Raw genomic sequence first — 12,893 nt, 5'->3', positions numbered from 1 at the left:
TACAAAGGTTCAGGATGGAATCGGTTCACTCTGTGGTCGCTGTACTCCATCAGGGGGATTTCTTGGCGTCCTTGGACTCTGTGTCAGGCATCAGAGGTTTCTGTGATTTGCGGTTGGGAGCGAGCACTACCAATTTGTAGCTCTCCCTTTTGGCCTAGCGTTGGCACCAAGGTGCTAGCCCCAATTCTGGCATTGCTAAGGCAACGAAGGATCACAAATCATGGGTTACCTGGATGACCTCCTTCTGAGAGCAGTTTCCACTGCAGAATTAAGGGAGGATGTGGCGATCACCATAAAGATTCTTCTGGAGTTTGGTTGGGTACTGAACCTCCTGAAGTCGGTGTTGGTGCCGACTCAACACCTGGAGTAACTGGTCTTGATTCTGGACTCCTCAGACACGAGTCTTCCTTCAGACAAGCTGCAGACTCTTCAAGCTGCGGTGGAGTTGTTGGTGTCCCGCAGGTGGTCGTTGCTCTGTTTTTGCATGCGAGTTCTGGGTCTCATGGTAGCCACTTTCGAGGCGGTACCGTATGCTTAATTCCACACTCGAGTCTTGCAGAAAGAGATCCTGTCCAAATGGGATAAATCTCCAACATCCTTGGATTGTCAAATTCGGGTGAGCCAGGTAGTCAGGGAGTCTCTTCTCTGGTGGCTAAGGTCTTCCGACCCTTCGGTCCGGGAAGTTGTTCCTTCCTCTTCATTGGACGGTGATCACAACGGATGCCAACCTGACCGGCTGGGGGGAGTTTGGGGCGTACAGTCGGCCCAGGGTCCCTGGACGCAAGAAGAATCCCGCCTGCCGACCAATGTGCTGGAGCTTCAGGCGATCAGGCAGTTCCTCTCCACATGGTCACAGAGGTTGCAGGGGTGTCCGGTCAGGATCCAGTCAGACAACACCACGGCGATGGCGTATGTCAACCATCAAGGAGGGACAAGGAGCTTGGCTGCAGCACTGGAGGTTGCTCACATCCTGCAGTGGGCAGAGCGGCACGTGCCGGCTCTGTTGGCCATAGACATTCCAGGCGTAGAAAACTAGCAGGCAGACTACCTAAGTTGTCAGCTGCTGGACCAGGGGGAATGGTCGCTGCATCCGGATGTATTTCTCTTATATTCACCGACCGACACAGCTCCTCTCTGTAACAAAATGGGTTGTTAGCCCTATCACTGGAGATACTAGGCAAGTTGTTATATCACACTTGAGAACTTTTAGTTCCGCCCATGGGGCGGTCCCTAGTCTACAGCCCCACAGCCTGCTCAGGCAGAACTCAGTTTTTTTCTTGTCTAGTGAAGGAGATAGACCTAGGAACCCTGCGGGCCCATAGGTCCGTGTTTTTTTATGCAGAAGCTTGGCTTTTTGCGCAAGATGAATGATCCTGTGATCTTCTGTCAACAGCCGGCTGGGTGACAGGCTGGTTCACTATATCCTTGTAGTCTCCCCAGTCCGGCCATCGAGCGGGTGCAGGTCGCAGCTAAGGCTTGTCAGGCCACAACATACCTCAGCTCCAGAGGTGGTCGGTGAGCTTTATGCTCTGGGGCATACATATGACCGGGCTACTGATATCTGCGTCACAGTATGCCACAGTATTCCCTGCACTGATCAGGAGCTGACTACCGTGGAATGTCTCCCAGCTTCAGAGCTGGTAAGTACAGCTCTCCCTGCCTGGCAGGGTGGAGCAGCTGGGCATTCCCTGGGAGGTCGATTCGGGGCACCCTCACCCCCTCTCTTCTCTCCCTGGTCCCTAACTCCCTAATTTCCCCCCTTACTGAGAGGGGCTTTACATGTGCTGAGCGCTGTGTGTGTGTATGGGCTCTCACCTGGGGGTTTTAGCTGTGCTGGGTCCTGAAGCTTAGTCCCGCTGGATTCCTGTGTAGTCATGCCCCTGTGTTGGTGCAGGGCTGTGCCTGCCATATGTTCTGTCTTGTCCCTCATAGCACTGTTCGGTGGCCATTTTAAGTATGGGCAAGGGTCAGACTGGCTTCTGGCTTCAGTCGGCCATTTTCCTGGTGATTCCATATTAAGAACATCAGCGGCCATTTTCTTGTAGTCGGACCACGTTTTTGTGCTCCAGCAGCTGCCTCTGTGCCCTCTGCTTCCTGTTTGGTCATCACAGGGTGCTGGGAAGGTTTTCCTGTGTTCTGAACATGTGTGTTTGATCACCCACAGATCGTTCACCGATCGTGCGACCAGTCGGCCACCGACAGTTTTCTGCTATCTCTGCATCTGGGAGCGCTGGGGATCTTCAGGTATTGCAGTAATACAGCGCGGATCGGCCCAGGGTGGTGAGTCCAGCGGGTTAGAGTCCCATAGCCAGTGGCAGCAGGAAGGTGGGACTGTCACTGTCCTAAGTCCCCTTCAGGTGGCAGACAGGGTAGGGTCAGCATGGCTTCAGAAACTGGTGTTTATTCCCCCGAAATCCAGGCAATTGCAACCGGGTCACCTGCGGAATGTGCGGTCCCTATGGACACCCTTACGGCGGTCCTCAATTCGTTCGTTGCCAAAATAGAGGCCATACGTGGGAAGAACGGTGCTAAAAAGCGGCCCCTGCCCCCCGTTCTCTGGGGAGAGCTCTGACGCAAACTCAGGTCCTGCTGAGGCCGGTGACCCCTGCTCTGTTTTTTTAGATGAAGCTGACCAGGACCGTTCGGACAGTGAATATGAGTCCCCGTCCCGGTCCGTGTGCGATAAAGCGCTAGTTGGAGTACTTTTCACAGCTGTGCGTGATACCCTGAAGATTCGGGAGCCAGCAGATCCCTCTGCTGATGTCCTGGTCCCTTTTGGGTCCCACAAGCCAGCACGTTCACCTAAGGTGTTCCCGTATCTGACTTATTTTGACACGTTCATTTTCAAGGAATGGGGTCACCCGCAACGGACCTTTTCGGTCTCCAAATACATGGAGGTGCGCTACCCCTTTGAGGAAAGCCTTCTCAAAAAATGGTCGGCTCCTCTGGTTGTGGACCCCCCAGTATCCAGGTTAAATAAAGGATCCCTGTTGAGGGGACTCCTGCATTCAAGGAACCCACGGATAGGAAGGCCAAGGCTCATTCCTTGTTTACGGTTGTGGGGTCAGCCGTGCAACCTGTACTGGCATCCGCACTGGTGGGCAAAAGTTTTGCACCGCGAGTTGGGAGAGCAACAGACCTCTCTTGTCTGCGTGGAACTAGCAGACCAACTAGTGCAAGGTTTTAAGCACGTCTGTGACACGGCCCTGGATACTCTCCCTCTGTTATCCAGGGCTTCAGTGTCAGCTGTGGTGCTGAGGCGCCTGATTTGGTTAAAATGCTGGTCTGCTGATCAGGCATCCAAGAAAGCCCTGACGGATCTTCCCTTCCTTGGCGACTGGCTCTTTGGAGCCTCGTTGGATGACTTTATTTTAAAAAATTCCACTGGTGGTAAGAGTACTCTACTCCAGGGCTCGACAAATCCCAGGCGCCAGGTCGCCATTGCGACTAGAAATTGTGCCCTGGCGCCTGGGTTTTTGTCACTGACAGGTGCCTCTGTTGCTTTGTGTCTGGTGCCTCCAGACACAGAGCACTGTCTGGTATTCGGGATGGAGCAGGAAGAGAGCGGCTCAGCAGCCTCTGACATCCCCCTCCTTCTCCACACACTGTTGGCAGAGCAGTGCCACAGTGTGTGAAACTGTGTGTAGAGAGGAGCTGTCAAAATTGAGGCTGAATGTCGGGGTGGGCGGGACCCTGCTTTCCAACACCAGCCAATGGGATGGGATCTGGGCAGGCCGGTACGTGTATGTGGCCCCTCCCCTTTCTTAAGCAGCCCAATCATTGGCTGGATAGCTGCCGGGTCCCGCCCACCCCCGGGTCCCGCCCACCTCTGACATCACGCTGAATGTGTCAGCTCCTCTCTCTCTCCATACAGTTTCACACAGTGCAGCACTGCAGGGAGCATTCAGTTTCACAGTTACACTATCGGCTGGGAAACCTGCCAGTGCCATCCAGTGCCACCTGCCAATACCAGTTAGTGCCACATGCCAGTGCACTACAGTGCCACCTGCCAATGCCAGTTAGTGCCACCTGCCAATGCCATCTGCCAGTGCCAGTTAGTGCCACCTGCCAGTGCCAACCAGTGAAATCCAGTGCCACTTGCCACTCAGTGCAAGTTAGTGCCACCTGCCAGTGCCAATCAGTGCAATCCAGTGTCACTTGCCAATCAGTGCAATCCAGTGCCACCTGCCAGTGCAATCCAGTGCCACCTGCCAATGCCAGTTAGTGCCACCTGCCAATGCCATTTGCCAGCGCCACCTGCCAGTGCCAAGCAGTGCTACCTGCCAGTGCCAAGCAGTGCCATCCAGTGCCACCTGCCAATACCAGTTAGTGCCACATGCCAGTGCAATAGTGCCACCTGCCAATGCCAGTTAGTGCCACCTGCCAGTGCCAAAAAGTGCCACTTGCCAGTGCCACCCATTGCCACCTGCCAATGTCATCTGTCAGTGCCATGTGCCATCCAGTGCCACCTGCCATTGCCAGGTATTGCCATCTGTCAGTGCCAGTTAGTGCCACTTGCCAGTGCCAGTTAGTGCCAATAAGTGCCATCCATCAGTGCAATCCAGTGCCACCTGCCAGTGCCAGTTAGTGCCATCTGCCAATGCCATCTGCTAGTGCCATCTGCCAGTGCCAACATGTGCCACCTGTCAATCTGTGCCACCCATTGCCACCTGCCAGTGCAATCCAGTGCCACCTGACAATGCCAGTTAGTGCCATCTGCCAGTTGGTGCCACCTGCCAGTGCCAAGCAGTGCCATCCGGTGCCACCTGCCAGTGTAATCCAGTGCCACCTGCCAATGCCAGTTAATGCCATCTGCCAGTGCCACCTGCCAGTGCCAGTTATTGCCACCTGCCAATGCCAGTGCCACATGCTAATGCCATCTGCCAGTGCTACCTGCCAGTGCAAATCCAGTGCCACCTGCCAATGCCAGTGCCACCTGCCACTTGCCAGTTAGTGCCACCTGCCAGTGCAATCCAGTGCCACATGCCAGTGCCAGTTAGTGCCACTTGCCAATCTGTGCCACCCATTGCCACATGCCAGTGCCACCTGCCAGTGCAATCCAGTGCCACCTGCCAATGCCAGTTAGTGCCACCTGCCAATGCCACCTGCCATTTAGTGCCACCCGCCAGTGCCAAGCAGTGCAACCTGCCAGTGCAATCCAGTGCCACCTGCCAGTTAGTGTCGCCTGGCAATGCCAGTTAGTGGCACCTGCCAATGCTGCCCATCAGTGCCACCTGCAAGTTCCCATTAGTGGCACTTCAGTGCTGCCTATTGGTGCCCATCAATGCCACCTGCCAGTGCCCATCAGTTCCAACCTCAATGCCGCCCCATCAGTGCCCATTAGTGCAGCCTATCAAAGCACATCAGTGAAGGAGAAAAAAACGTATTTGCAAAATCTTTTAACAAAACAAAAGTTGATTTTTTTTTTTTAAATATGGTCTTTTTCTCTTGGCATCAGGCATGAGCAATTCTTATTGTCCGATGCCCCAGACATGCAGTTCTGGGCGCTGGGCAGAGGATTTAAATAACTGGCTCCTAATTTTTTCAGCTGGCTCCTAGATTCTAAGCAAATTTGTCAAGCCCTGCTCTACTCCCACAGGCCAGGAAAGCTAAGGAGCCACGCCGTATGCAAGGGCCCTCTTTTTCCGCTCACAAGCGGCTTTTTCGTCCACCCAGTGCTTCAACAAAATGTCTCCAGCCCGACAGGACGCCCACGGATGGTCAAAAACGTCCCTGGAACCGCAAGCTTAACAAACCTGCGAACAAAAGTGCTACCGCATGAAGGTTTGCCCCCACCCATGTCTCGGGTGGGGGGGTCGCCTTCGGGAGTTTTCAGGTTATCCAACCAATGGTCTGCGATCTGATTTCCACAGGCTACAAGATAGTTTCTCTCTTGGCCACCAAACACATTCTTCCCCTCCAGCATACCCGTATCCCCGGTTTGCCGGGAGGCCCTGTTGGGAGCGGTAAGGGGTGATTGTACCAGTTCCGGAGTTGGAACTCTTCCAGGGATTCTACTCAAATCTGTTTGTGGTTCCCAAGAAGGAAGGGGTACATCCGATCTTGGACTTGAAAGCCCTCAATCACTTTGTAAAAGTGCAGAGGTCCAGAATGGAATTGGTTCACTCAGTAGTCGCTGCACTCCATCAAGGGGACTCCCTAGCGTCCTTAGACATCCAGGATGCGTACCTGCACATACCCATATGCCTTCGGCATCAAAAATGTCTCAGTTTGGCAGGCGGGGAAGCCCATTACCAATTTGTGGCTCTTCCCTTTGGCCTGGCATCAGCCCCCCGAGTCTTTACCAAGGTACTGGCTCCAGTATTGGCGTTTCTGTGACAACGCGGGATCGCGGGCTATCTGGACGATCTCCTCCTGAGAGCTTCTTCCGCCTCAGAATTAGAGGAGGATGTGGATATGTGCAGATGCAAAAATTCTGGCCAACGTTATCGCAGTGAGGCTAAATAAATATATATCTAAACTGGTTCATCCTGATCAAGATGGTTTCATGTCCAATAGGTCTACCAGTACAAACATTAGGAGAGTATTTTTAAATTTACAAACCCCAACAGAAAACGAGGGATCAAGAGCCATATTGTCACTGGACGTGACTAAAGCATTTGATACTGTAGAATGAGGATATATGTGGCGGGTATTGGAGAAGTTTGGATTTGGCCCAGCAATGATCAGGTGGATCAGGATGTTGTACGATAGGCCAACTGCTAGATTAAAAGTTAATAATGCAATGTCAGAAAGGATAGAATTGGAAAGAGGTACAAGGCAAGGGTGCCCATTGTCCCCCTTGCTCTTTGCCCTGTCGATGGAGCCCCTGGCTATCTCTATAAGAAAAAAACAGAAATAATGGGTTTTCAGAGAACTACGGGTGAGGAGAAAATAGCGTTATATGCGGACGATATATTATTGCTCTTGGGAGATGCGGGGGACTCATTGAGGGCAGTGGGCACGGTGGTAACGTTTGGTGGGTTTTCTGGGTTGGAAATAAATTGGACGAAGTCTGAATTACTTCCGATAGATATAACTAAAGAAGCAATAATACCTGTTCTGCCCCAGTTGGCAGTTATAGATACATTGAAATATTTGGGGATTATAATAACAAGAGATCCCAACCAATATTTAAATAAAAATCTTGTCCCACTACTTGCTAGATGGAAAAAAAATAATTATATTTGGAAACAGTTGCCATTATCAACAGCAGGCAGATGTAGCTTGATAAAAATGGTGTGGCTGCCCCAACTTCTGTACCTATTACATAACGCCCCAGTGTGGATACCTAAAAAATGGGTTAATAAAATAAAAAGTTTATTTAGGGAATTAATCTGGAAAAGGGGGCAAGCTAGAATTAGGCTGCGCACTTTACAACTCCCAATAGAGGAAGGGGGGGGTTTCATTGCCCAATCCTGAGCATTATTATTATGCTTCACAATTGCAACATCTGATGGGTTGTGAGGATTCAAAATGGAGGGACCCCTAACGGGAAAATCTTACCAACGGGAGCACTGCATGACACAATAGTCGAAACATTAGAGGCTAACTCTTCAGTTATAAGAATCCAACAACTAGAATGGTTATTAAAATATGGAAAACAATTAAAAAGGTGATGAAATACAGTGGTTTTAATATATTTACCCCTATTTGGAATAATAGCAATCTGCAGGAACTATTACCAATAGGAAAAACAAGGTTTGGGAAAAACAGGGATTAAAAAGACTGCAGCGACTATACATGGGAAATACACTGAAAAAATTTGATGTATTGAAAGGGGAATGTAATATACCGCAAAATACATACTTTACTTATCTTCAGGTGAGTCAGGCTTTGAAAGTTCAATTTAGAAACCAACCCCTGTATTGGAAAGAAGTCCCTCTTTTGCAACGTATAGCTCAGGCTAGTGTCCTTAAAGGATTCATTTCAGAACTATATGGACAAATAAGTAAACAGGTTAATAGCAAGGGGAAATTAGATTCAGTAAAATTAAAATGGGAACATGATATACAGTGCCTTGCGAAAGTATTCGGCCCCCTTGAACTTTTCAACCTTCTGCCACATTTCAGCCTTCAAACATAAAGATATAAAATTTAAATTTTTTGTGAAGAATCACCAACAAGTGGGACACAATTGTGAAGTGGAACGAAATCTATTGGATAATTTAAACTTTTTTAGCAAATAAAAAACTGAAAAGTGGTGCGTGCAAAATTATTTTGCCCCTTTACTTTCAGTGCAGCAAACTCACTCCAGAAGTTCAGCGAGGATCTCTGAATGATCCAATGTTGTCCTAAAAGACTGATGGTGATAAATGGAATCCACCTGTGCGTAATCAAGTCTCTGTATAAATGCACCTGCTCTGTGATAGTCTCAGGGTTCTGTTGAAAGCGCAGAGAGCATCATGAAGACCAAGGAACACACCAGGCAGGTCCGTAATACTGTTGTGGAGAAGTTTAAAGCCGAATTTGGATACAAAAAGATTTCCCAAGCTTTAAACATCCCAAGGAGCACTGTGCAAGCAATCATTTTGAAATGGAAGGAGTATCAGACCACTGCAAATCTACCAAGACCTGGCCGTCCCTCTAAACTTTCAGCTCAGACAAGGAGAAGACTGATCAGAGATGCAGCCAAGAGGCCCATGATCACTCTGGATGAACTGCAGAGAACTACAGCTGAGGTAGGAGAGTCTGTCCATAGGACAACAATCAGTCGTACAGTGCACAGATCTGGCCTTTATGGAAGAGTGGCAAGAAGAAAGCCATTTCTCAAAGATATCCGTAAAAAGCCTTGTCTAAAGTTTGCCACAAGCCACCTGGGAGACACACCAAACATGTGGAAGAAGGTGCTCTGGTCAGGTGAAACCAAAATCGAACTTTTTGCCCACAATGCAAAACAATATGTTTGGCGTAAAAGCAACACAGCTCATCACCCTCAACACACCATCCCCACTGTCAAGCATGGTGGTGGCAGCATCATGGTTTGGGCTTGCTTTTCTTCAGCAAGGACAGGGAAGATGGTTTAAATTGAGGGGAAGATGGATGCAGCCAAATACAGGACCATTCTGGATGAAAACCTGTTGGAGTCTGCAAAAGACCTGAAACTGGGACGGAGATTTATCTTCCAACAAGACAATGATCCCAAACATGCAGCAAAATCTTCAAAGGAATGGTTCACAAATAAACGTATCCAGGTGTTAGAATGGCCAAGTCAAAGTCCAGACCTGAATCCAATCGAGAATCTGTGGAAAGAGCTGAAAACTGCTGTTCACAAACGCTCTCCATTCAACCTCACTGAACTCGAGCTGTTTTGCAAGGAAGAATGGGCAAGAATTTCAGTCTCTCGATGTGCAAAACTGATAGAGACATACCCCAAGCGACTTGCAGCTGTAATCGCAGTAAAAGGTGGCTCTACAAAGTATTAACGCACGGGGGCTGAATAATTTTGCACGCCCCACTTTTCATTTTGATGCAAGGTCCGATACTTCCTCCTGCTTTACCATCTCTGGTTTTAACGGTATGGCTGTTGAAAGCCAGGTGCTAAGGGACAGAGGGCTGTCTGATTCGGTAATCTCCACTATGCTAAGGGCACGGAAGTCATCTTCTCGAAAGATTTATCATTGTACGTATAAGGCCAACATCTCCTTGTGTGAGGAGATGGGGTAGCGTCGGCGTACTTATTCAGTTTCCAGGGTCCTTCTGTTTTTGCAGCGAGGAGTGGATCATAAACTTGCATTAAGGGGCAGGTATCAGCTTTGGCTGCCTTTTTTCAGCGACCTTTGGTGACTCAATCATTGGGGAGTACGTTTGTTCAGGGGTTGCAATACGTGGCCCCTCGGTTCGACCACTGCTGCCTCTGTGGGATTTGAATCTGGTGCTCTCGGTGCTTCAGAAACTGCCGCTTGAAAACATTAGGGAGATTCCTTTATTGGCACTCTCTCAGAAAGTAGCCTTTCTAGTGGCTATTACATCTGCCACAAGGGTTTCTGAGTTAGTGACCTTGTCATGCAAATCTCCCTACTTGATACTCCACAAGAATAAGGCGGTGCTGCGTCCGCAGTCTTAAGTTCTTCCAAAGGTTATTTTGGCCTTTCATCTAAATGAGGACATTGTGCTGCCATCCTTATGTCCTCGACCGTCACATCCAAAAGAGGTTGCCTTGCATTCTTTGGACGTGGTCCGGACTCTGTGGGTGTATCTATCTGCTACAGCTCCTTTCTAGAGGTTGGACTCACTGTTTGTATCAGTGGTTGGTTCGAAGAAGGGCCTGGCGGTCTTGTCGGCCATCATTTCTCAGCAGATCAGACAGATTGTGGTTCAGGCTTATGCCATAAGAGGGCGGGCGCCCCCCTTTCTGGTCACGGCACATTCTACCAGGGCAGTTGGTGCCTCCTGGGCTTTTCTGCATCAAGGGTCCGTTTCCCAGGTGGCGACCTGGTCATCCGTTCACACATTCACTAAATTTTACAAAGTTGATGTGAATGCATCTTCGGATACTTGCTTCGGCCGCAAGGTTTTGCAGGTGGCTGTTTAAGGTTGCAACCCTCTGTTGAGGAGTTCCGGTTGGTATGGGTGGAGTTTATTTTCTTGCTATTCCCACCCCTCGTTTTTTTACACTGCTTGGGGACGTCCCTAAGGTCAAGCTTAAAGGTGCTGTGTCCATCAATGAACGAAAGAGAAAATAGGATTTTTGTACTCGCCATAAAATCCTTTTCTCTGAAGTTCATTGATAGACACAGCACACCCACCCCTCCTATCTATGTTTGTACTGCTTTTTGAAAAACTGAGCTGCTGGAAGTAGTGTGAGGGGTTATAGCCAGTAGGACTGCCCCCTGGGCGGTACTGTGCAGTTTTGCTGATTTTACATGTTCTGCCTAGTCCTCTCCTGAAGATGGCGATATAACCCTAAGGTCAAGATTAAAGGTGCTGTGTCCTTCAATGAACTTCAGAGAAAAGGATTTCACAGTGAGTACAAAAATCCTATTATTTTGCTGTTTCTCTATGATGGTGCTTAATGGCTGTCTTTACATTTGTTTGGTCGAATATAGGGGGTTATTTACAAGGCAAATCCACTTTGCACTGCAAGTGCACTCTAAATCTAAGGGGTAGATGTGAAACGAGTGTAAGCTCTTCTGATTTTATCATCCAATCATGTGCAAGCTAACGTGCCTTTTTTTATTTCCCTTGCATGTCCCCCTTGGATCTACAGCGAGTTTAATTCCAAGTGCACTTTATGTAGCTAAGCTATTTTTATTCAAAATAAAGAGCACCTACAGTAGTATTTAACACGGTATTGTATTTGCCTAATATGTCTTCTCCTCTCCCTCTTCCCCCAAGGGATGCCATTATTAAATGCTTTTCCAGCTGTTTGAATTGAAGACGGATCATTCTCACACCGCTTTTTGTGCAAAGCACAAATCTGTGATTTCAGTAAACAAGGTTTTTTTTTTTTTTTTTTTTTTTTTTTTTTAATGGATGCATGTTCTTGCAAAAGCAAAAATATTTGTCATGTTATGTTGGCTGTAGCTATTCTCTTACATCTGTTCTGGATTATTACTCCACAATGTTTTTGATAATTTTTCAAACCTTATACTAGTTTTAACAAACTTTTCATTAATCTGCATTAACAAAAAAATAGGTAAGAAATTAACAATTTTAAATATTAAACATCTGTTGAAGAAAGTTCCAGCATATGTAAACATCACTTTGTGCGACCAATCAAAATACTAGATAAAAATCTTGTGTGTGTAGTGGGATGCCTCAACATAGTGTAGTTTAGTGTAGTATAGAGTTAAATCCTGACCAAGCAATTCAATAGAAAAACAAGAAAAGAAACGTTATCACCATAGTTTGTATAAAAATACCCTTTATTGCGTTTCTACATCAACTGAAATATACTGCGTGCAACCCCCTAGTATTGATTGGCTACACATCATATGTTCCCATGTACCAAAACACTCCACCACGGTGTTTCTTCATCACCCCTTATTCAGTTACTTTATTTACACAGCATGCATACACCCAAAGTAATCCCTTGCCCCTAAGCACTCCTGGCACTCCATACCTTTTTCACAGGATTTCCTAAATAAAAAGGTTTAACTCACCTGTAGATGACCCACCAGTATTTTACCCTAATAAGGCTCTTACCATCCCTATCAATGACACTCCTTTAAGTACTCCACTGTTAAAAAATTTGGAAGCCATTATTATTTTAAGCCTTTAGCCTACTTTGCCCTTCAATCATTGCTGATTTAGTCACTCATCTCTCACACGTTGGCTTACTGGTCACAATCCCTCAGTTGAAGTTCGGTGACAGCTTATTGATTATGTTGACCAGATGAATGTCACATTACACTTCCTGTGTGACGTGGCACTGAATGCTAGCTGGCATGTAAGAGGACCCTATTACATCTGCTCATTGTTGGAGAGAGTCTTTTTGGTTCTTTGTTGGACAATAAAAAATATGTACTGTATGTAACAGAGGCTTAAGCGTACTCATTTGCTTCAGGTGTGCAAAGGTAAGGAATGACAGCGCAGGTCTCTGCTTTTCTTCATCTCGCCTAAGCATTCCTTTTGTTCTTCAAAATCAGGTTTTAGTTCCTTGTCCCACAAGAGTTCTTCCACCTTCTCTGGAGGAATCTACAGTAAGCCCAGGACAGATTAGCCACCACAGAGCATTCCATCTTCACCGGTTCCTTCAAAGGTGTAGGTGTACCTGCTGGATCTATGTAACTATGCAATAGGAATGAGCCCGATATTCGAGTCGAACATAAGTTTGACTGTTCGCCGATCAGCAAACAATTTGGGGTGTTTGCGACAAATTTGAAAGCCGCGGAACACCCTTTAAAAGTCTATGGGAGAAATCAAAAGTGCTAATTTTTAAGGCTTACATGC

General features: G+C 47.8%; 1 protein-coding gene across 3 annotated transcripts in view; it reads left to right on the top strand.

The window, feature by feature from the left end:
* Window positions 1-12,477, top strand: part of SFT2D1 (SFT2 domain containing 1) — a 576,004-nt gene extending 563,527 nt beyond the window's left edge. For all 3 annotated transcript variants that reach the window (XM_077486539.1, XM_077486538.1, XM_077486537.1), the window contains one exon: window positions 11,337-12,477. In XM_077486539.1, coding sequence (XP_077342665.1) covers window positions 11,337-11,376 — 40 coding nt within the window. In that variant the 3' untranslated portion in view covers window positions 11,377-12,477. The remainder of the gene's footprint in view (window positions 1-11,336) is intronic.
* Window positions 12,478-12,893: the final 416 nt, after the last annotated feature.

Source organism: Lithobates pipiens, unplaced genomic scaffold (assembly GCF_037356315.1).
Source record: "Lithobates pipiens isolate NorthernLeopardFrog02 unplaced genomic scaffold, aLitPip1_a1.2 Scaffold_18, whole genome shotgun sequence".
Classification (NCBI taxonomy): domain Eukaryota; kingdom Metazoa; phylum Chordata; class Amphibia; order Anura; family Ranidae; genus Lithobates; species Lithobates pipiens.
This window is presented reverse-complemented; position numbering and strand designations above follow the sequence as displayed.